Source organism: Eptesicus fuscus, chromosome 3, assembly GCF_027574615.1.
Source record: "Eptesicus fuscus isolate TK198812 chromosome 3, DD_ASM_mEF_20220401, whole genome shotgun sequence".
Classification (NCBI taxonomy): Eukaryota; Metazoa; Chordata; class Mammalia; order Chiroptera; family Vespertilionidae; genus Eptesicus; species Eptesicus fuscus.
Genome location: NC_072475.1, coordinates 53,175,617 through 53,199,623, shown reverse-complemented (window position 1 = coordinate 53,199,623; position 24,007 = coordinate 53,175,617). Strand labels below are relative to the sequence as shown.

Genomic DNA, 24,007 nt, shown 5'->3' with positions numbered 1-24,007 from the left:
GAATTGCACATTTGAAAATGTAAAAATGGCAAATGCTATGTTATGTATATTTTACCGTATTAAAAAAATTAATAATGTGATATACCAAGAGTTGTACACTTTAAATGGCTAAATTGTATGTGGGTCATATCTGTTAAAAATAAACCTTTAAATCAACTGTTTGTTGGGATTTCTTTTATTTTATGTAAGATTGGTAATGTGAGATAACCTTTGAAAGATTGCTTTAGGATCAAACTGTGGAGAACTTCTGATGAAAAGGTAAAGAAGTTCTGGGCATAGTAGTGTAATTATCAAAAGGGAGTGATAAAACGCACACCAATTTGGGAAGACATATCTAGTAACCAACCACCTGAATTTTATAGAAAAGTATAGAAAACAGGTACACCCATCATGCAATACTACAAAGTCCAATACAATATTCTAGACAGGAGATATACAAGTGAAAAAGATGGGAAACAGCAATCAAGATGCTAATATAACGTATCTGTTAGTTTGAAAAATAAGCAGAGATTAAAGACTAGATAAGCCATTAATTATTTTCCTCTTTACTCCTATAGGCACTATTAGAAAGCAACAAAATAATTATGACAGACTAGAGGCCCGGTGCACGAATTTGTGCACAGGTAGGGTCCAGCCAGCCCACCCTAATTGGGGCCGATTGACCGGGGGGAGGGGCCACGGGCCATTGGCCGGCTGGCCCCACCCCCTGGTCGAACTCCCGGTTGAGGGGACAATTTGCATATTAGCCTTTTATTATATAGAATAAGTATAGGAGCACAGCCTAAACACTAATAGCCTTAAAAATTCATATAATCATCACAAACACTATGCTTTCTGCTGATTTTCATTCCAAACATAATTACTGAGCACCTTTTAAATTAAGTTCTCAACATTGCTAATTCTTGTAGAAGAAGACAAAGACAAACATTCCTTATATGACCTTAAAGAGATCACTGCCTAAAGGAGTCTGACAAATAAAGAATAATTAGACTTATGAAGCTTCAAAAATAATAATTCTGACAATAATGCAATTAATAAAAACATAAAATAGGCATTAATTAGCATATGTTTAATGGTAAGTGCTATAATATGAAATACTTGTACAAAGTATAAAACAAAATGTACAAACATGTCTTATTACTATATTAAATGTGAAAAAGATCTAAAATACTTTTTCACTTACTTTTTCCCACATAGTTGAGAGTTCTTTGGGAATAAAAAGAGAGTTAATCTACAAACTTGAGTGCAGTTAGTAATGTTAGTTGAAAGTATATTTTAGGTGTTAGAGAAAATACTACTTGTTGAATTCTGAAAAATAAATGCCACAATATTATATGGTATATATTAGATAAAAATATATGAAAAGTTAGTTTTAAATATCCCTAAATATGTTCTGAACTTTTACCATAGCTACTTTCTAATGATAATTTACCAATCATTAAAAAATAGCAATATTAAGAAAAAGCAGTGATTTATTTGTAATATAAAATATTTTTACACTTCAGTCTCTTCAATAAATCATCCAATGAAAAATTAAGGTTTAGGTTCCTCATCTGTCAATAAAAATTTAGTCCTGAAAATTATGGCTATCCTACTTGGCTGATTAGAACTCCACCTAATAGTTGGCTTTATGTAAGAAGGATGTATGTGTGTTCAGTTCCTTACCGTGTAATTTCATCATCTCCAAGCATTGCTTTAGAAACAGGTGAGTATCTGGCTGGTGATGCTGGTGTCTGGCCCAAGTAGGAAGATGGGCTAACATGGTTATCAACGGGCTGAGAAGCAGCTTCAAAATAAAGAAAGTGAAAAAACACTTGAAAAATGAAACAAGCTATTCAGTATCACATTTGTGAATTAGAAAATTAAATATTAATTAATGTATAATTCATATTCACTTTTTCCTATAATAGAATTTGTCAGAGAACATTTATTTATCAGGTAAAAAAAATTAGACAAGGTCAAGTTTCCAGGTAAAAACTAGTTCAAATATTCAGATCAGTAAGCAAACTTGTAAAAACCAAATGATTAATAGTATGTTTCTAGTTTAGCATATAAGAAGTGTGGAAGTCATCACTCTGTCCTAAAAACAACTAAAAAGCTAAACAAACTAAAAAAATCAACGATTCTTTAATCCTTAAGATAAGGGAGGTCACAGGGCAAACTGCTGTCTCTCAAATTGGAGAGATTGGCAGCAAACAGAGAATCACAACTTAACCAGAACAGAAACCTCTGTGGGAAGAACTGCTGGGGTAGAGAAGCCTGAATCATAATTGACAAGTTTTTGGAGGCTCAGGGTGGACCACTCTGAAAGTAAAAAACACCAGGTGGACCCTGTCATCCAGGGACCCCACACTTTTGTTAATTTTACCTCCTGGATCTCTACTGGGTCTTACAGTGAATACTGAAAAAAACCAAAAAAAAAAAAAAAAAACCCCTTGTGCTTCTATGCAGGAGGAAGGGAAAAAGAATCATTTTGGAAGACACAAGCATTCTGTTCTTCTCAACAGAGTCTGCCCCTAGGAGGAACTATTAACTAGCCCCTAACCTGCTGAGCTTTTATTGGGAAATAACCAACTCCAGCCCACTCTAACCATCCTGTCCCACCTACCTATGGAGGAGGTGGGAAATACTGAGAAGCACTGTAAAGTTCACATTCCAGAGGCACAAACTGACTAAAAGACTGAGCCCTAATCATAGGACTATATACAGAACACTTTCCCTCCCCCCAAACTGTATCACCACATCATTAAAGGCCTATTTATAGAAGCTCCTTTTACCCAGTACATCATGCTTAGTTATCAAGAAAAAAATTGTAAGACATACTAAGAAGCAAAAACACAGTTTGAAGAGAAAGAGCAAGCATCAGAACCAGACTCAGACATGAAAGCAATGATAAAATTATCAGACCAGGAATTTGAAACAATGAATAGTATACTAATGGCTCTAATAAAGAAGCCAACAGTATGCAAGAACAGATGAGCAATGTAAGTAGAGAGATGGAAATTCTAAGAAACAAAAAAGAAATACTGGAGATCAAAAACACTGTAATAGAAATAAATAACGCCTTTGATGGGCTTATTAATAGTCTAAATACAGCTGAGGAAAAAAAAAATCTCTGAGTTTGAGGGTATCACAATAGCAACTTCTAAAACTAAAAAGTAAAGAGAAAAAGGACTGATTAAAAACCTAATAAAACCAAAACAGAATATCCAACAACTGTGGGACAACTATAAAAGGTACACATAATAAAAATACCAAAAGGAGAAGGTGAGAAAGGAATAGAAGAACTATTAGAAACAAAAATGATTGAGAATTTACCCAAATTAATGTCAGACACCAAACCACAGATCTAGGAAGCTCTATGCTGTATAAATGCCAAGATAATTATACATAGGAAAACCCTTTTTAAATTATACAAAGTCAAAGAAAAAAGGGGAGGGGAAGGAAAATATTCCAATAAGAAACCACAGAAATCGCCCCACACCTCATTGTTAAAGGTGCAAAAATGAGAATTACATCTGATTTCTCCTCAGAAACCATTCAAGCAAGAGTGTGGAAATATTTAGTGTTAAGAGAAAAAAATACATCCTTACCCTGTATTGAGGGAATTTGTTGCTAGTACACTTGCTATTTCAAATGTGTGAAGACATTCTTCAGAGAGAAGAAAAGTCAGTAGGTCAGAAACTCAATTATATGTAAAGAAAGAAAAAGCATCGAAGAAGGAATAAAATAAAAACTCATTTTTCTTACTATGATCTGACAGATAATACTGTTCAAAATAATGACAGCAACACTGTATTCAACTATGTTTGTGTGGGTGTGCACATGGGCACTTATGTATAAATGAAATAAATATTAGCAATAACGCAAGTGATGGGAGGAAAAATTTAGGATTATTTTGTTATTATTAGACAAGATCGGACTCATTCAGGGTGGTATGGCCATAGACTATATTGTTATTATTAGGTACCCACAGTATCTGTGAAGCTGTATAGTGTTATCTGAAAGTGGATTTGGATTACTTGTACATGTATATTGCAAACTCAAGCGTGAGCACTAAGCCAGAGTAAAAAGAAAGTAAGTGACATGCTAAGAAAGGAGAGAAAATGGAATAATATAAAATGCTTAATAAAAACCATAAAAGGCTGAAAAAAAGTGAATGACAAATATAAGAACAAAAAAGGGCAACAAATAGAAAACTAACAAATATAATACATATTATTCCAATTATATAATCACTCTGAACACCAATGGACTACATGCACCAATTATAAAATAAAGATGGTTAAAGTGGATAAAAAAATCAGACTTAACTATATTTTGTTTACAAGAAACACACTTAACAATCTTTAACATGTACGTACCTGATAACAGTATCAAACTACATGCAGTCAAAACAGACAGAACTGCATCCACAGCCTCTTAACAAACTAGAGGCCCGGTGAGGGGGGGGGGGGGATCCCTCAGCCCAGTCTGCACCCTCTCCAATCTGTGACCCCTCGAGGGATGTCCAATCCCACCGGGATCGGGTCTAAACGGGCAGACGGACATCCCTCTCACAACCCAGGACTGCTGGCTCCCAACCACTCGCCTGCCTACCTTCCTGATTGCCCCTAACCGCTTCTGCCTGCCAGCCTGACCACCCCCTAACCACTCCACTGCCAGCCTGGTTGATGTCTAACTGCTCCCCTGCCAGCCTGTTTGCCCCCAACTTCCCTCCTCTGCTGGCCTGGTCACCCCTTAACTGCCCTCCCTTGCAGGCCTGGTCCCTCCCAACTGCCCAACCCTGCTGGCCATTTTGTGGTGGCCATCTTGTGTCCACATGGGGCAGGATCTTTGATCACATGGAGGCGGCCATCTTGTGTGTTGGGAGTGATGGTCAATCTGCATGTTACTCTTTTATGAGATAGGATAGAGGCCTGGTGCATGGGTGGGGGCCAGCTGGTTTGCCCTGAAGGGTGTCCCAGATCAGGGTTCCCTTGGGGCATGGGGAGGCCTGGGCGAGGGGCCTGTGGTGGTTTGCAAGCTGGTCATGCCCCCTGGCGACCCAAGCAGAGGCTCTGGTATCTGGAATTTATCTTCTACAATTGAAACTTTGTAGCCTGGAGCGGAGCCAAGCCTTCTGCTCGCTACATGGTGGCAGCCATTTCTGTTTGAATTTATTTATCTTCTATAATGGAAACTTTGTAGCCTGGAGCGAAGGCCTGGGCCAGCCAGGGCTGCAGAAGCTTGGCTTCCTCATCGCCGGGGGCAACCCTAGGCTCCTGCTTTTTCCAGCTCCGTGGCTGCCGCCATTTCTGTTGGGATTTATGTAACTTCTATAATTGAAAGTTTGTAGCCTTAAGTGGAGGCCTGGGCCGGCCAGGGTGTGTGGAAAGCTTGGCTTCCTCCACTGCCGGGGAAACCCGAGCCTTCCTCCTGCTCTCTCTGTGGCTGCAGCCATCTTGGTTGGGTTAATTTGCATACTTGCTGATTGGCTGGTGGGAGTGGCTTGTGGGTGGGCTAACTCTGTAGCAGAGTGATGGCTAATTTGCATATTACTCTTTTATTAGATAGGATGGACAGACACAGCAGCCAGAAAATTAGTAAGGACATAGTTGAACTTAACAACATTATTAATCAACTGGATATGATAGACAAGAATAGACTATTTCAATCAACAAGAACAAAACACACATTCTTCTTAAGTTCACATGGAACATTCACCAAAATAGACCACATCCTGGGCCATAAAACACATCTTCATAAATTTAAAAGAGAAAAGATACAATGTCTGCTCTCAGACTACAATAGAATTAAATTAGAAATCTGTAACAAAATGGTAGTTTAAAATTCCTAAAATACGTGGATATTAAATAACACACTTCTAAATAGCACATGGGTCAAAGAAGAAATCTCTAGAGAAATTAAGAAGTGTTTTGAACTAAATGAAAATGAAAACACAACTTAAAATTTGCTTAGTATTGAATGCGTATGTTAGAAAAGAAGGTCTAAAATGAATCATCATAAAACTAGAAAAAAAAGAGCAAATTAAATTGAAAGTAAATTAAACTGAATTAAAAAATCACCTTATGAAACTAGAAAAAAAAAGAGCAAATTAAATTGAAAGTAAATTAAACTGAATTAAAAAATTAACTACCACGCAAAATAGACTCAAAATAGAGAGCAGACAGCTGTGGTGGGGAGCAGGGAGGTGTGGAGGGTGGGGTAAAGGCACTGAGCAAAAAAGAAAGAAAAAGAAAGAAAACTCATGGACATGGACATCAGTGTGGTGATTGTAGGGTGGAGGTGGAAGAGGGCATAGAGGAGATAAATGGTGATGGAAAAATAAAATAAAAATAAAAACAAATATTTAAAAAAAGAAATCAATGAAACTGAAAACAGGAAATCAATAGAGAAAAAGCAACAAAACCAAAAGCTGGTTATTTGAAAAGATCAATAAAATAAAAAGCCTGTAGCCAGGCTAACTACAAAAAAAAAGTCAGAAATTATTAATATCAGAAATGAAAAGGGGATACTACTACAGATCCCATGGACATTAAAATGATAATAAAGGAATACTAGGAACAACCCTATACCCACAAGTTTTATAACTTACATGAAAAGGACCAATTCCTTGAAAGACACACTTTGCTCACTCACACACAAAATAGACAATCTAAACAGGCCTATAGCTATTACAAGAAACTAGAGGCTCGGTGCACGAAATTCGTGCATGGGAGGAGGAGGGTCCCCTCAGCCCAGCCCGCCCCTCTCCAATCCGGGACCCCTCGGGGGATGTCCGATTGCTGGTTTAGGCCCAATCCTAAACCGGCAGTCGGACATCCCTCTCACAATCCTGGACCACTGGCTCCTAACTGCTCACCTGCCTGCCTGCCTGATTGCCCCTAACTGCCCCCCCCCCCGCCAGCCTGATCACCCCTAACTGCCTCTGCCTGATGGCCTGATCACCCCTCACTGCCGCCCCCGCTGCCCCGGTCGCCCCTTGCTGGCCTGATCACCCCTAACTGCCTCTGCCTACTGGCCTGATCGCCCCCAACTTCCCCCCCCCGTCAGCCTGGTCGCCCCTAACTGTCCCCTCTCCCCTCCGCCGGCCTGGTCACCCCTAACTGCCTGCCCTGCTGGCCTGGTTGCCCATAACTGCCTCCCTCTGCTGGCCTGGTTGCCTCTAACTGCCCCCCTCTGCCAACCTAGTGGCCCGTAACTGCCCCCCCCCCCCCGCACCGGCCTGGTCGCCCCCAACACCCCCCCCCCTTGCCGGCCTGGTTGCCCCACGCAGCCTGCTGCTCAGTCGTGTGTTCGTCCCTCATTAACGCTCCTGCCAGCCTGGTCGCCCCATGCAGCCTGCTGCTCAGTAGTGTGTTCGTCCCTCACTGACCCCCCTGCCGGCCTGGTTGCCCCACGCAGCCTGCTGCTCAGTCATGTGGTTGTCCCTCACTAACCCCCCTGCCGGCCTGGTTGTCCCATGCAGCCTGTTCGGTTGTCTGTTAGGTTGTTTCGGTTGCGACAGTCACTTAGGCTTTTATATATATAGATTGAATCAATAGCTGATAACCTTCCAAAACAGCAGCAGGTTCAGATGTGTTCACTAGTGAATTCTACCAAAAATTTAAGGAAGAAATTATATCAATTCTTCATAGTCTCTTCCAGTAGATAGAAGCCAAGGGAATATTTCCTAACTTATTCTATGAGCCCAGCATCAGCCGATTAACAAAACCAGACAAAGAAATTACAAAAAACAAAAACCCTATAGAACAATGTCTTTCATGAACATAAATGAAAAAATCTTCAACAAAATATTACCAAAAAAAGTCAACAATGTATAAAATTAACTATATACCACAAGCATTTGAGATTTATCCCACATATGCAAGGCTGGTTCAACCTTCAAAAATCAATTAATATGATCCAACACATCAATAGGCTAAAGAAGAAGGCACATGATCGAGTCAACAAATGCAGAAAAAGCATTTAATGAAATCCACTATCAATTTATGATAAAAACTTTCGGTAAACTAGAAATAGAGGGAGTGTTTTCAACTTGATAAAAAAGTAATCTAAAAAATTTCTACAGCTAATCTCATACTTAATGGTAAGATCCTTGAAGCTTTACCATTAAGATTAGGAACAAGTGAAGGATGTACTAGCAAAAGCAATAAGATAAGAAAAGGAAGTAAAAGGCACATAGATTAAGAAGAAATAAAAATGTCTTTGTATGCAGATGTCATCATTATCTGTGTAGAAAATCTGAAAAAATTTGACCAAAAAAACCCCCTTCTGGAACTAAGCAGCAATCATAGCAAGGTTGAAAGATACAGGTTAATATATAAAAGTAAACTGTTTTCTTATATACCAGTAATAACTAGTTGAATTGGAAATAAAAAACTCAATACCACTTACATTAGCACCCCCTAAAATGATATACGCATGTATAAATAAATCTAATAAAATATATATACGATTTATGTGAGAAAAACTACAAAACTCTGGTGAAAGATATGAAAGAATTAAATAAATGGAGAGATACTCCTTGTTCATAAATAGGAAGACTTGATATTGTGAAGATATTAGTTCTTCCCAACTTGATCTATAGATTCAATGCAAACTCAGTCAAAATACCAGCAAATTTTTTGAAGATATTGTCAAAATGATTCTAATGTTTACAGAGAGAGGCAAAAGACCAGAATAGCCGACACAATACTGAACAAGAACAAAGTTGGGAAACTCACACTGAAGACTTCCTATAAAGCTACAGTAATCAATGCCGTGTGGCATTGGCAAAAGAATAGCAAAACAGATTAATGGAACAAAATAGGGAATCCAGAAACAGAACCATATAAATATAGTCAACTGATCTTTGACAAAGAAGCAAAGGCAATACAATGGAGCAAAGATAGTCTTTTTAACAAATGGTGCTTGGAACATCTGGATATCCACATGCAAATGAATCTAGACATAAACCTTACAAAAATTAACTCAAAATGGATCACAGACCTAAACATAAAAAACGAAACTATAAAACTCCCTAGAAAATAACAGAAGAAAATCAAGATGACCTTGGGTTTGGCAATGACTTTTAGATACAATACCAAAAGCATGATCCATGAAAGAAAGAAGTGACAAGCACTAGACTTCATTAAAATTAAATGTTTATGCTATGTGAAAGACAATGTCTAGAGAATTAAAAGATTAGACAAAGACTGGGAGAGAATATTTGCAAAAGACATATCTGATAAAGGACTGTTAGGCAAAATATACTAAGAACCTTTAACAATAAGACAACAAAAAAACACATTTAAAAATGTGCCAAAATATGTGAAGTTCAGCATAGGGAATATAGTCAATAATACTGTAAAAACGATGTATGGTGCCAGATGGGTACTAGATTTATTGATGTAATAAGATGTCTAATTACTATGTGGTACACCTGAAACTAGTATTTCAGGTCTGCTGTAATTGAAAAAAAGTGTCAAAGACCTTTAAGAGACACCTCACCAAAGAAGATATACAGATGGCAAATAAGCACATGAAAAGACACTCCCCATCATACGTCATTAAGGAAATGATAATTAAAACAATGAGATACTGCCAAATACAGAACACTGATAACATCAAATGCTAGTGAGGATATGGAGCAACAGGGATTCTCATACTTTGCTAGTAGGAATGCAAAATGATACAGCTACTTTGAAAGATAATTTAGCTGTTTCTTTTTTTTTAAATCAAATTTTTATTTTTTAATATTTAAAGAAAGATGATCTTAAATATAATAAATGTTAATGCAATAAACCTTAATATTTCTTGTAATGCTGGCTTGGTGATGATGAACTCCTTTTTTTTTTTTTTGGTCTGGGAAGCTCTTTATTTGACTGTGTATTTTGAATGATAGCCTTGCTGGATGTAGTAATCTTGGTCTCAGATCCTTGCTTTCCATTACCTTGAGTACTTCGTGCCATTCCCTTATGGCCTGTAGACTTTCTGATGAGAAATCAGGTGTCAGCCTTATGGGAACTCCTTTGTAGGTAACAGTTTTCTTTTCTCTTGCTGCCTTTAAGATTCTCTCTTTGTCTTTAATTTTTGGAATTTTAATTATGATGTGTTTTGGCGTGGGTCTGTTTGGGGTTCTCTGTGCTTCCTGAACTTGTGTGACTTTTTCCTTTACCAGGTTAGGGGAGTTTTCTGCCATTATTTCTTCAAACACCTTCTCTATTCCTTTCACCTTTTCTGCCCCTTCTGGCACACCTGCTATTCTAATATTGTTACATTTCATATTGTCCCCAGGCCCCTTAAACTGTCCTCCTGTTTTTTAATTGTGCTTTTATTTTTGGTTCTCTGATTGAGTGATATTTTCAACTCTGTCTTCTAATTCACTGATTCGATCCTCAGCTTCCCCTAATCTGCTGTGTATTCCTTCCAGTGTGTTCTTTGTGTTATGTCGTTCTTTATCTCAGACTGTTCTTTTTTCATAGTTACTACATCTTTTTTCATACTGTTGAGCATTTTTACCATCATTACTCTGAACTGTTTCAGATAAATTTCTTATTTCTGCTTCATTTATCTCTTCTTCTGGAGAATTCTCTAGTTCTTTCATTTGAGGGTTGTTTCTTTGTCTCCTCATTTTGGTTGTCTGGGTTTGTGACTATGTTTGAGGTAGTTCCTCTATACCTCTCAATCTCTAGTGCAGGACAGTGTTCAAGTGTGATTCTGACTAATTGGATCAGGGAAAGACTCAAACCCTCCAGAGACGGCCTCTATCTACAGACTGATAGGATTCTGACTTAAACAGCCCCAGGCAATCGTCCTCAGGTGTGGCGAGAGTTTTTATCAAAAGAGTGGGGCAATTGTTTCTCCCTGGAGGCTAACTGTTACTTTTAATTTCTTAAGTAGCCTCAGGGCAAGGTGTTTTCCAATAGGATGTGTTGACCGTCTTCCCCTGAGGCAAGGCAAATGTGTATGTGGGAAAGATGTCCTCTGCTGTGTGAGGGAATGACTTAGCCCAGGAAACTTGGGGTGTCTGCCTTCTGAGCTCTTTCCCCCAAGTCCCCAGTTCTGGGTTCTGCTCTCACAGCTCCAGTCCACTTCATCCTCCCTCTGCCAGAGCACAAGATGGGTGGTTCCACAGGGAATTTTTGTGCACTGACCCTTTAAGAGGGTGCCGAACTTTCAGCCGCTACTCCCTGGCAGACAGGAACCTGCTGCTTTTCACAGCTAGATGTTATGTGGGTACCCTCCTCAGATTTGGTGCTCTCTGCTGGGGAGCCCAGCTTGGGGATTAGATCCCAGAGTTCTCAGTGGTACCCCTCCCCCACCCCGCCCCCAGCTGAGATAGCTCTTCGGGACTTTAGTTACTGTCTGTGGGCGCCTGGCCAGCCCTTTCCCGCCACTGTCTCTCCTACCAGTCTCTATGCGGTCTCCACCTTCGGTCCTTGGGTATCAGGATTCTCTCCTGTGAGTTTTCTGTTGATTATTCAGGAAACCTTTCCGTATTTCAGTTGTAATTCCAGCTTGTTCGTGGGAGCATGTCTGTGCAGCAGCCACCTACTCTGCTGCCATTTTTAATCTCCTTGGCTGTTTCTTATAAAACTAAATATATTCTTAGCATATGAACCAGCAATTGCAGTCCTGGGTATTTACTCCAAAGGAGGTGAAAACTTATGTCTAAAGAAAAACCTGTTCATGGATGTTTATAGCAGTTTTATTCATAACTGACAGAACTTAGAAGAAACCAAATGTTCTCCCATAGGTGAATAAATAAATAAAATGTAGTACATCTAGACAAAGAGTTATTCAGCACTAAAAAGAGGCTATCCAGCCATGAAAAGATATGACAGAACCTTAAATGCATATTACTACATGAAAAAAACCAATCTCAAAAGGCTGTATCTATATGATTCCAACCATGTGATATGGTTGGAAAAGGCAAAACTATGGAGGCTGGATTTTTAGGGTAATGAAAATACTCTGTATGACACTATAATGGTAGATATATGTCATTATGCATTTGCCCAAACCCACAGAATGTACACCACCAAAAGTGAACCCTAATGCAAACTATGGGCTTTGGATAATGATGTGGTAATGTGGGGTCATCAATTGTAGCAGATGTACCACTCTGGTGGGTGATGTTGATAATAGGGGAGGCTATGTGTGTATGGAAGCAGGTGGTATATGGAAATTCTGTACCTTCTGCTTATTTTTATTGTGAACCTAAAATTGCTCTAATATGTATTTAAAAATGTCTATGCCCTGACACTAGCTCAGATCTGTCAATCCAATTTATAATTATCCTTTTTAATGTACCTATAAAGCAAAAGCACCATAAAAGCAAAAAACAGCCCTGGCTGGTGTGGCTTAGTTGGTTGAACTTTGTCCCATGCACCTAAGGTCACTGGTTAGATTCCTGGTCAGGGAACATGCCTGGGTTGCAGGCTCCAACCCCAACTGGGGACATGCAGGAAGCAGTTGATCGATGTTTCTCTCTCACATGGATATTTCTCTCTCTTCCTCTCTCTCTAAAATCGATAAAACATTTTAAATAAAAAGCAAAAATTAAAAATATAACCAAAAACTATTGGTTCATTTAAATAATAATAAATATTATATATAGGTTGTAATTCTAGCAAGAGCTAAGAACAGAAAATTAAAAATTAATTTTTAAGGAATTAAAAATTAATAGAGAAATGACAGCCCCAAAGAAGGGTCAGATAACACAATGATATTTCCAAAAGCAAAATCCTAGGTTAAGAGATTCCTGAAAGAACTATAAAACAAGAAAGCTTAATATATTGTCTTTAGATATCAAAATTAATTCCCAAACACTCCAAGTTTGGGAGAGAAGCAAGTAGAACTTGAAGTAAAGTGGTAAGAGATACGTGGCCAAATCAAAAGTTTCACAGGTCTTCTAGTGGAAGAGAATGTAAATTAAAAATGAGAAGACATATAATGGAAAAGCATGGGCATTTTAATGTCAGCAGAGAAACTGCTGTCAGATCAACAAACCTATTTTTATGCCTGGGTACCATATTTTGGTTATTATACATATTTTGATTACAATCACAACAGTGTGGCCCCATCTGTGATTTATGGTCATAACTCTAATTACGATTTTGTGCTTTTCTCCAGTCATGTTCTGCTTTTTAGGAAGCAGGAATGAAGGAAGATAGCAGAGTGAACCAGAATTAGGATTCTGCCAATGAAAGAGGGGGCAAGAGAGACACGTGCAAATAAGTGAATATCATGACAAATTATGGAAGCTAAGCTTGAAAAATAGTAGACAAATGGGAGACACAAGGGGGCAACACCAAATGATTAAAGGTCAAAGTGAGGACGAATTTTAGGATAGGAGTAAATGAAATAAAAAGTGTGGTAAGAGAATTGGATGACTTTAATCAAGACTGTAGAGGCAGTGAAGGTATTGATGATCAGATCTAAATTATTATCTTTGAAACAAGTATCTGACCTGGAGTGAAGAGCAGGATGATTAAAAAGAAAAAGAACAGGAAACAAAGTCTCCAGGCTGTTGAATGAATTATCAGTGTGGATTCTGAATGGACATCACTAAGAATGACAACATGAACAGTAGTAGCAAGGAGAACAATGGGCCGACATTAAAATCTTCAGTGACTAAAGCAGGATTGATGAAGAGGACACCAGATAACTAACATAAGGGACAGGAAATAAGTTGAATAATCTGATGGTAACGGCTTAAGGAGAGCTAATAGGTAAAAATCATTTATGTAAAAAAGTATTTAAACACAAACATTTAAGAAAAACACAAATTATTTATAAGCTGCATATGTTGTATGAACATGAATTGAAAGTATATAACAAAACCCATAATTGTAGTTTCCTAAGAAGAGAGGGAATGGAAACAGAACATTACGATAAAGTTAAACTAGGAAGGTAAACTTCAATATTTTTACAATGTTCCATTACAATGATTTTTTAAACTGGTGTGCTGCAAGAATTTTTAAAACATGCAATACCTGACTATTTAGTCAAGGGCGCTGACCTCTTTTCCCTTAGATTATCAAATAAAAAAATGACAAAATCCAACATAACAATAGCTGTTCGGTGTGAATGTTCTGTCTTGAACTGTAAATATATAAGGTCATATAAAGAGTTGCATCTTATTGGTCACATAGCATAATAAGGCTGCATCTGATTGGTTAATTGTTGGTACCAGAAATCCTTATATAAAAGTACTTGAGGCCCAGTGCATGAATTCGTGCATGGGTGGGGTCTGGATGGTGTGCCCCAATGGGGGCCGATTGGGGCTGGGCCGGCGGGAAGGGACGTGGGAGGTTGGCTACCAGTCTCAACCCCAATCAGGGTGGGGGGCCAATTGGGGGCAGGGCTGGCCAAGGGGAGGGGCTGTGGGAGGTTGGGAGGACTGATCAGGGCCCCCATTGGGCCGGTTGGCTGCTGCAGTGTGCCTTATAGCGACCAATTGTTTGGGTTGTTCTGGTTGTTCCACTGTTCTATTGGCTTGGCTTTTATATACTACTAGAGGCCCGGTGCACGAAACTCGTGCACGGAGGGGGGTTGTCCCTCAGCCCAGCTTGTACCCTCTCCAATCTGGGACCCCTCAAGGGATATCCGACTGCCCGTTTAGGCCCGATCCCTGGGATTGGGCCTAAACGGGCAGTCGGACATCCCTCTCACAATCCAGGACTGCTGGCTCCCAACTGCTTGCCTGCCTGCCTTCCTGATTGCCCCTAACCGCTTCTGCCTGCCAGCCTGATCACCCCCTAACCACTCTGCTGCCAGCCTGTTTGCCCCCAACTTCCCTCCTCTGCCAGCCTGGTTACTCCTAACTGCCCTCTCCTACCGGGTTGATCACCTCCAACTGCCCTCCCTTGCAGGCCTGGTCCTTCTCAACTGCCCTCCCTTGCAGGCCGGGTGCCTCCCAACTGCCCTCTCCTGCTGGCCATCTTGTGGTGGCCATCTTGTGTCCACATGGGGGCAGCTATATTGTGTGTTGCAGTGATGATCAATCTGCATAGTACTCTTTTATTAGATAGGATAGAGGCCTGGTACAGGGGTGGGGGCCAGCTGGTTTGCCCGGAAGGGTGTCCCTGATCAGGGTGGGGTTCCCTTGGGGCATGGGGTGGCCTGAGCGAGGGGCCTGTGGTGGTTTGCAGATGGGCCACGCCCCCTGGCAACGCAAGCGGAGGCCCTGGTATCTGGAATTTATTTTCCTTCTACAATTGAAACTTTGTAGCCTGGAGCAGAGCCAAGCCTGGGGCTCCCTCCGAGGCCCGCAGCCATTTGTGTTGGGGTTATAATTGAAACTTTGTTGCCTTAAGCGGGTGAGCCCGGCCAGGGTGTGCGGAAAGCTTTGCTTCCCCTGTTGCCGGCGGCAACCCTGGCCTGCTCTCTCAAGCTCCATTCTGCCGCCATTTGTTTGAATTTGTTTACCTTCTATAATTGAAACTTTGTAGCTTCAGTGGAGGCTTAGGCCTGCAACGGCTGGCAGAAAGCTTGGCTTCCTCTGTTACCTAGGAAACCTTGCTCTCTGTGGCTGTAGCCATCTTGGTTTGGTTAATTTGCATACTCGCTCTGATTGGATGGTGGGCGTGGCTTGTGGGTGTGTCGGAGGTATTATCAATTTGCATATTTGTCTATTATTAGGTTAGACTAGAGGCCTAGTGCATGATTGAATCATGCACGTGTAGGGTCCCCTACACACTTTCGCTTTCGATCGCGGGGGAGCTGGTGCACCAGGCCTTTCAGAAGCCTCCATCGTGGCGGAGGCTTCCGAAAGGCCTGGTGCTGGAGCTGACAGGCACCCAGCTCCCCCGCTTTTGATGGTCCGCGGCGGGACGTGAGCTCGCTGCCCCAGAGGCCCCTTCTGTTCCGCAGCACAGCCATGGCGCAGACGCTGAGCTCATGTCGCTGCCGCTGGCGACGCGAGCTCAGCGTCCCACTGGCCCAATCGGCTACCCTGGCCACCCCGAGTCCCGCCCCCTGCGCCTCCCGCTGGCCCAATCGTGGGTGTAGCGGAGTGATGGTAATTTACATATTACCATTTTATAGGTAGGATAGATAGGCACCTGAGGTAGGTAATTACTACTATTATTTTTTTTTTGTAAATCCATAAAAATTTTACCTATTTTTTTGGTCAGATCAGCAAAACATATATCTTTCTTAGTAATTAGTTTGTGTACACCATAAGATGAAAAAGGTTGAAAATCATTGTTCTATTAGTTCAATAACAGATGCCTCTAGGGAAAACAACAAATCTTTATTTAATTACTATTCTTTAGAACTAGCTCTTCCACTTTTAAAATGTCATATTATAAATAAAAAGGAATAATTCAAGAAAAGATAATATTTTTCAATTCAACATATTTGTAAGAAGCAGCCTGGCTATTCGTATATTTGGCCATAAACAGGACACCAATTTTCAATTCGTAGACCAATTGTTACAAATGTGCACATAGGTGTCTCTTTTTTTCCTGGTCCCCACCCCATCAGTTTGTTCTCTGCATCTAGGGGTCTGGTTCTATTTCATTTCATTTATTCATTTGTTTTTCTTAAGATTCCACATATAAGTGAAATCATGTTATTTGTCTGACTTCTTTCACTTAGTACAATACCTCCTAGCTCTAGCCATGTTATTGTAAATGGCAAGATATCATTCTTTTTATTGCTGAGTAATATACATAGTTGTCTTGAACAGATAAAGCAGCATAATAAATAAGATTGATACTTAAATTGGTGATTAGCTTGCTATTGAATTTGCAAGCACAAATAAAAATACATAAAGTCCTTATATATAGATTTGTGCTCAAAATCAACTGTATGTAAGAATTTTAAAAAAGTAGCAAAGTTTTTTTCCGACACAAATGAAATATAAGACATCATTCTTGTCCATTAAAGAGACTGAATACTATTAGTGAAATAATATTAGTTATACTTGAGTAAATAAGGACTCAATGAGCAGATAATAAAGATGTACCACTGGAGGACAGTAGATACATTTCAAAATACAATTTGTATTTTTTAAAAATATATTTTTATTGATTTCTGAAAGGAAGGGAAAGAGACAGATAGAAACATCAATGATGAGAATCATTACTTGGTTGCCTACTGGGGACTGAGCCTGCAACCCAGGCATGTGCCCTCGACTGGAATTGAACCCAGGACCCTTCAGTCCGCAGGCCAACACTATCCACTGAGCCAAACCAGCTAGGGCTATAATTTGTATTTAACTTACAATAATTACTGGTGATAATGAATTTTGCCAAGTTTAAAATTAGAAACATTGCCACTTGCAAAATTCACAAATATCTCTACAATTAAAAAAAGAAAAACCTGGAAAAAGATATTACAAGGAATATATTAAAGATCTTTATTACACATGGTGCTTCTAAAATGAACTCAATGCACCAAACAAATAAAACTTTCATTTTGTAATCAACACCAATACATTAAAATAGATTTAAATTTCAACTCAGCTTGTACATTAAAAAAACTGACAATCAAATAGGAAACAACATAAGTACTTTCATAACAATTCAATTCCAGGCAACACAATTGTATTGTACACAAATATAGTTAGGCAATACACTAAGAGCTTGAAGTATAGAAATAATACCTGTGTGCACATAGTTGAGATTATAGAAGTCAAGTTTTTGAAATACTGTATTTTAAATTAGTGTTTCTCAAAGTGTGGGCCATGAACCAGCAGCACTAGAATCATTGGAATTACCTTCTTGTTAAAAGAAATCAATTGTTTGTTTAAATAAATTTCTGTACTCCAAAACTATTAAAACAAAACAAGAATCTACATTATTTGCAAATAACCTTTGGCAACTGCTATTTACATAAAAGTTTGAGAATCAATGCTTTAAATGTTAATAACTGCTGCTATAAAACACTAAAGGTGAAAAGCCCCACCCCCATTATGAAGCTTTTGACTTAAAATTGATTTTTAAAAATTATTACGTTAAAATGCTTAGTAGTTCCTTTAAAAATATTTGTATAATGTCTTAACTTTATATTGTGAACTTTTTATAAAGATACATTAACATCTAAGAATACAGGGGAACCAAGATGGCGGCATAGGTAAATGCTGGTACTTGCCGCCTCCAACAACCACAACAAAATTACAACTAAAATACATCATTCAGAACCACCTGAAATCTGGCTGAATGGAAGCCCTACAAGTAGAGAAGTAAAGAAGAAAGCACACTGAGACTGGTAGGAGGGGAGAAGGCATGGAAAGGGCTGGTATAATGCCCATGTGTGGTGTGTTTTTAATTGGGAAGGATATTGTGGCTACGGAGGCCTCCTGTGAGGAGAAAGAGGTCCTAGCCCCACACCGGACCCACAGCCAAAGGTTCAAGAGCTGGGAAGAGAAGTCCTCATAACTTCAGGCTATAAAAACCAGTGATAATTGGGCTGAGTAACACAGAAGCTGCTAGAGACCTAGGCAGTTCTTAAAGGGCCAGCACACGGACTTGATCCCTCTGGGCTCCAGCACTGGGGCAGCAGCTTGAAAGGAACCTGGGACATTCGGGGAGGAACTGCATTGTCTGGCATCAGTCAAGAACTCAGGTGTAGCTTTCTCCCAGACAGGAGATCTCACAGGGATCCTTGTTCCCATGCTGGGACCTCCCCTCAACTCCAGAGCTGACCAATAGCCATATCTGAGTTTTCATCAGCTTGTCTCACACTGCTTGCTCCCTCCTAGTGATTCCCTGAGACACCTCTCCCCTGCCCCAAGCTGTTTGCAGCAGCTTTTTCATATGAATGGCCTGCTCTGATTCAGGCTACAGACTTTCCTAAAATCTCTCAAACAAGCAGCAGCTGGTGTCAGTGTACTCCATACCTTTCAGTAAGAGGCCCAAGACCCGGGACTAGCACCAGACTGCCTTGCTTCAGAGCTGGGCCTTGCCTGGGCACTTCCAGGCCTAGTACAAGTAGCAGCTATCTGCAGATTACTCTGTAGCTCCTGCTGGGTGGCCCCAGGCAGTGGCTGACTTTGCACCTCCAGGAAGACCCATGAACCAGTACACCTGGTGGACAGCTTCAAACCATATGAGATTACAATCCTACACATCCACAAGTGACACACTCAAGGGGCAGACTCAGTGAGCACCAAAGCCCCACTGAAGCAAGTCCTGCTCCATAGGGGTGTCTTCTGCACAGCAGCTCTTCCATTGTAGGCACAGCTGGTTCTCAGAGCCAAATGGCCTGGAGGTCAATTTCTCCCAGTGACGCCAACAGCAATCAAGGCTCAACTACAACAAAACTGTCCACATAGTCCATATAGGGTGCACCTAGAGGGCCCAGTTCAGGTGACTGGGGAGGCTGTCACTCGACCCAAAAGGACACCTACTAGACAAGGCCACTCTACCAAATTCCAGGAGACATTAGCAGCTCTACCTAATACACAGAAATAGCCAAAATGTGAAGACAAAAAACATGTCACAAATGAAAGAACAGAAGTCTCCAGAAACAGAACTAAATGAAATGGAAGCAAGCAAACTACTAGATACAGAGTTCAAAACAATGGTTATAAGGTTGCTCAAGGATCTCAATTAGAGCTTCAAGGGACTTAGTGAGATTTTCAAGCATCTTAGTGAGAATTTTCAGAACCTTAGTGAGAACATTAAAGACATGAAAAAGGGCAAGTCAGACATTAAGCATACACTTACTAAAATAAAGAATAATTTACAGGAATTCAAGAGTGGAGTAGAGGATTCTGAGAATCAAATGAATGATTCGGAATATGAGGGAGTACAAAACATCCAATCAGAAGAGCTAAAAGAAAAAAGAATCCAAAAATATGAAGATAGTGTAAGGAGCTTCTGGGACAACTTCAAGTGCACCAACATTCACATTATGGGGGTGCCAGAAGGAGAAGAGAGAGAGAGAGAGAGAGAGCAAGATATTGAAAACCTCTTTGAAGAAATAATAACAGAAAACTTCCCCTACCTGGTGAAAGAAATAGACTTACAAGTCCAAGAAGTGCAGAGTCCCAAACAAGAGGAATCCAAAGAGGCCTATACCAAGACACATCATAATAAAAATGCCAAGGGTTAAAGACAAAAAAAGAATCTAAAAAGCAGCAAGAGAAACACAGTTAGTTACCTACAAGAGAGTGCCCATGTGACTGTCAGCCGATTTCTCAACAGAAACTTTGCAGGCCAGCAGGGAGTGGCAATAAATATTCAAAGTGAGGAATAGCAAGGAGCTACAACCAAGATAACTCTATGCAGCAAAGCTATCGTTTAGAATTGAAGATCAGATAAAAAGCTTCACAGACAAGAAAAAGCTAAAGAAGTTAATCAACTACCAAACCAGTATTAGGTAATCCTTAAGAAGAGGAAGAGGAAAAAGAAGAAGGAGGAAGAGAAGGAGGGGAGGAGATAAAAAAATATGAACAATAAAATGGCAGTAAATACATATCTATCAACAATTGAATCTAAAAATCAAAATAAACAAACAAGAAATCTAATGAACAAAATATATGATGAATATATAAGAACCAGAGGCATGGAAGCATGGAACAGACTTACTAATCTCAGAGGACAGGGGGAAGGAGGGGAGCGAGAAGAGATTAATCAAAGATCTTATATGCATTACCTATGGACACAGACAATAGGGTGGTGAAGGCCTGGAGTGGGGTTGGAACTGGGTGGAGGGGGACAATAGGAGGACATCTGTAATACTCTCAATAATAAAGATTAAAAAAAAAAGAGTCTACTACATGGAGACTAAAAAAAGTATCTAAGGCAACAATAACATAGATGAAAGCAAAGGGACTTACAGTTAGTGATATCAGGTGGTGCATAGCCATCATTCATATACATACTTGTAGGTTTTGCCACTTTCAAATAAACAAAATCAGATGTGTTCTTTAAAGCAGTCACTGCTTCTTCATGAGTAACTTCTTCTAAACACACACTATTCACCTAAAAGAAAATCACCAAGGCATTTATTTTAAAACATGTTGACTTGCTTTCTGCTTTTTGGTGGTAAATATTTACATCAAAGGTAAAAAAAATATGGGAGTGATTTAAAGAATATAAAGGTGTGTGAAAAGAAAATACCCATTTTTATTGTCTATGATATCAGCAAGTTATGATAAGTGAAGTTGTTTATGTATGTTAATCAAATAGCCAATTTTGATTCTAGCCCTCTTCTTCCCAATCCCCAAGACTGAACTCTTCTTCCTTCCACTCTGTCAGAGCACTTACTCCCGAGCCCTGCTTGCTGGGCCAATTGTGGGAGCACAAGTCCTTTTCTGCTAGGGGCTGTACCCCCTTAACACCGGGTATTAGACAGAGAAGATATGAGAAGTGGTAGGCAGATAAGAGACTTTATTGCAGACCAAGTGGCCATTGCTAACAAGGAGCCATCAGACAAGTAGCTCTTCAAAGTAGCCCCACAAAGCAGCGGCACAAAAGCAGCCTCACAAAGTAGCCACAGCAAACATATGAGCCAGCCACCTGCTGGTCAGCAACATACTCTTATAGCAACTTAGATAAAAGAGAGTTCTTGCCAAATACTGACATCAATATTTGGATTATAGAAACATACGCCTGTTCAGTGCATACAGTAAAACTGCTGTGTCCTTGCCTTTGCACATGCATATGGCAAATTGGCCTTGACCATCCAGCCTAATCCTCTGCTTAGGGCTCCCACACACTCTTGGGCATTTAGGAATGTGTGTAGGTATGTTTTAGTTTTTTTTTTTTAAGAAAATGAAACCATAAGGTTTTTGTTCTCCAACTTGATTTTTAATATAAGGTATCTTAGAGATCATTCCATATTGGGCTACAAAGAATTATCTCATTTAAAAAACTATTGTACAGTACCCCATTGTGGAATTCTATTATAATTTATTAAGCCATTCCAATCTTAATAGTTTAAACTGTTCTTCTAAAAAATTAATACATTTATACCCATAGAATATGAGTACCCATTTACTCAGACCTTTGCAAACACTGAATATTATCAATTTACCGTATAAAAAGAAGTTACTGCTTCTTTTTATGCATTTTAATTTTTACAACAATTATATTTAAATTTGTATTTCCACTGGTAATAGTCAAGTTGAGATTTTTTTCTCAATTATTTATTCACCATTCACCTATTTTCTGTGTAAAAACAGAATTGATTTTTAGGTGGTGATGGTGTATATTGCAACCTTGGTAAACTTGTTTATTAGTTATGTTAGGTTCCTTAGGATTTTCTATATACATTATGACATAACCTACAAATATAGTTGTACATTTCCTTCTCAATCTGAATGTTTTTTTCGTTCTTTGTTGTCCTATCAGTGCAACAGTGAATAGAAGAGGTACTTTGTGTCTTTCTTAAGAATTTACCCATTTTATCTAAGTTATCTAATGTACTGGTTGGCATATAGATGTTCATAAATAAAAGTGTTCTCTTATGTCTCTTCTTTCATTCCTACTTTTAGAAATGAGTCTTTTTTTTTCTTTGCCAGTCTAGCTAAATGTTTGTCAATTTTGTTAACCTTTCAAAGAATCAAGTTTTGGTTTTGTTGATCTTCTCTATGATTTTTCCCTACTGACTATTTCATTAATTTCTGCTCTAATCTTTATTATTTCCTTTCTTTCTTCTGCTAGATTTAAGTTTAGATTGCTCTTCTTTTTGGTAAATTTTTTTGGCAAAGAAAAAAAATACTATAAATGTTTTTAATGTCTTAAATTACAATGTACTAAATAAACCATTATTTGTTTTAGTATACCTTTTATTGTCCTAATTTGTACCTTTATAATCAACAGCAGGAGAGTTTTCATGTTTTGACAAAAATTCCTAAATTTGTGTCAAACCATAACTTTCCCCACTGATTATTATTGCCTTTCAAGGTTTCAACTGCATGATAATTTTTATGGTCCCAAATTATTGTGTATAGTGAGGACTGCTTGCATTTTGAAATACATAGCTGTGGTATATTGTTTCTTTGGTGGCCTGCAACGAGCCATACATCTTGGTATTCATATCCTTGTAAAATCCCTTCCTACAGTGAATCTTGCTTGGCCTTGTAACTAGCTTTAGCCAATGACAAAATAGTAACTGATGTAAAGAGAGGGTTGATAGCCCTAACCGGTTTGGCTCAGTGGATAGAGCATCGGCCTGCGGACTGAAGGGTCCCAGGTTCAATTCTGGTCAAGGGCATGTACCTTGGTTGTGGGCACATCCCCAGTAGGGGGCGTGCAGGAGGCAGCTGATCGATATTTCTCTCTCATTGATGTTTCTAACACTCTATCCCTCTCCCTTCTTCTCTGTAAAAAAAATCAATAAAATATATATATTAAAAAAAGAGAGAGGGTTGATAAATGCCACACATTGGAGCTTATCTTCTTGGAAGGCTCTGTCTTGGTATGTCCCTCTTGGAACCTACCATCCTGTGAGAAGTCCAACTTAGCCATGTAGAGAGGACACTGGAGAATTAAACACTTGGCTAACAGCCCCAGTTGAGCTACCAGCTGACAGCCAACAACAATTTATCCACCATATGTGAGCCAGCCAACTTTGAAGTGGATCCCTGGCCCTAGTTGACCCACCCCAGTTGATATTATGTGGAGCAGAGATAGGTTGTTCTGGCAAGCCCTATCCAAATTGCAGAAGTGTAAGCAAATAAATGATTGTTATTGTTTTAGTTACTATTTTTTATTTTTAGGCAGCATTAGATAGCTAATGAGTTGACACGATTTGCTAAGTCATTCAATGTGGAGTGTGAAAGAAAGAGGATTATCCTAGAGGTACCAAGGCGCGCCCGAGGAGAGGGCTGGCAACTGAGTACGCAGCTGGCTTTCTCAAGCTGGAGGAAGACAAAAGCTCCCGACGGCTCTGAACTCCAGTTCCGGGTGAGACTCTGGGGACCCAGACTCATTTGGGGAGAAACTGGACTGTCAGGAAAGAGAAAAGCACACTGAGACTCAGAGGAACTGTGGAAGGCAGAGGTATCGAGGCGTGCATGCACGGAGAGGGCTGGCAACTGAGTATGCGGTTGGCTTTC

General features: G+C 39.6%; 1 protein-coding gene across 9 annotated transcripts in view; it reads right to left on the bottom strand.

Annotated features, from left to right (window-relative positions):
- The window catches only part of DLG1 (discs large MAGUK scaffold protein 1), a 248,396-nt gene that overhangs the window by 79,455 nt on the left and 144,934 nt on the right, over positions 1-24,007 (bottom strand). For all 9 annotated transcript variants that reach the window (XM_054713852.1, XM_054713853.1, XM_054713854.1 and 6 more), the window contains 2 exons: positions 20,783-20,927; positions 1,666-1,786 (listed from right to left, as the gene is read on the bottom strand). In XM_054713852.1, coding sequence (XP_054569827.1) covers positions 1,666-1,786; positions 20,783-20,927 — 266 coding nt within the window. The remainder of the gene's footprint in view (positions 1-1,665; positions 1,787-20,782; positions 20,928-24,007) is intronic.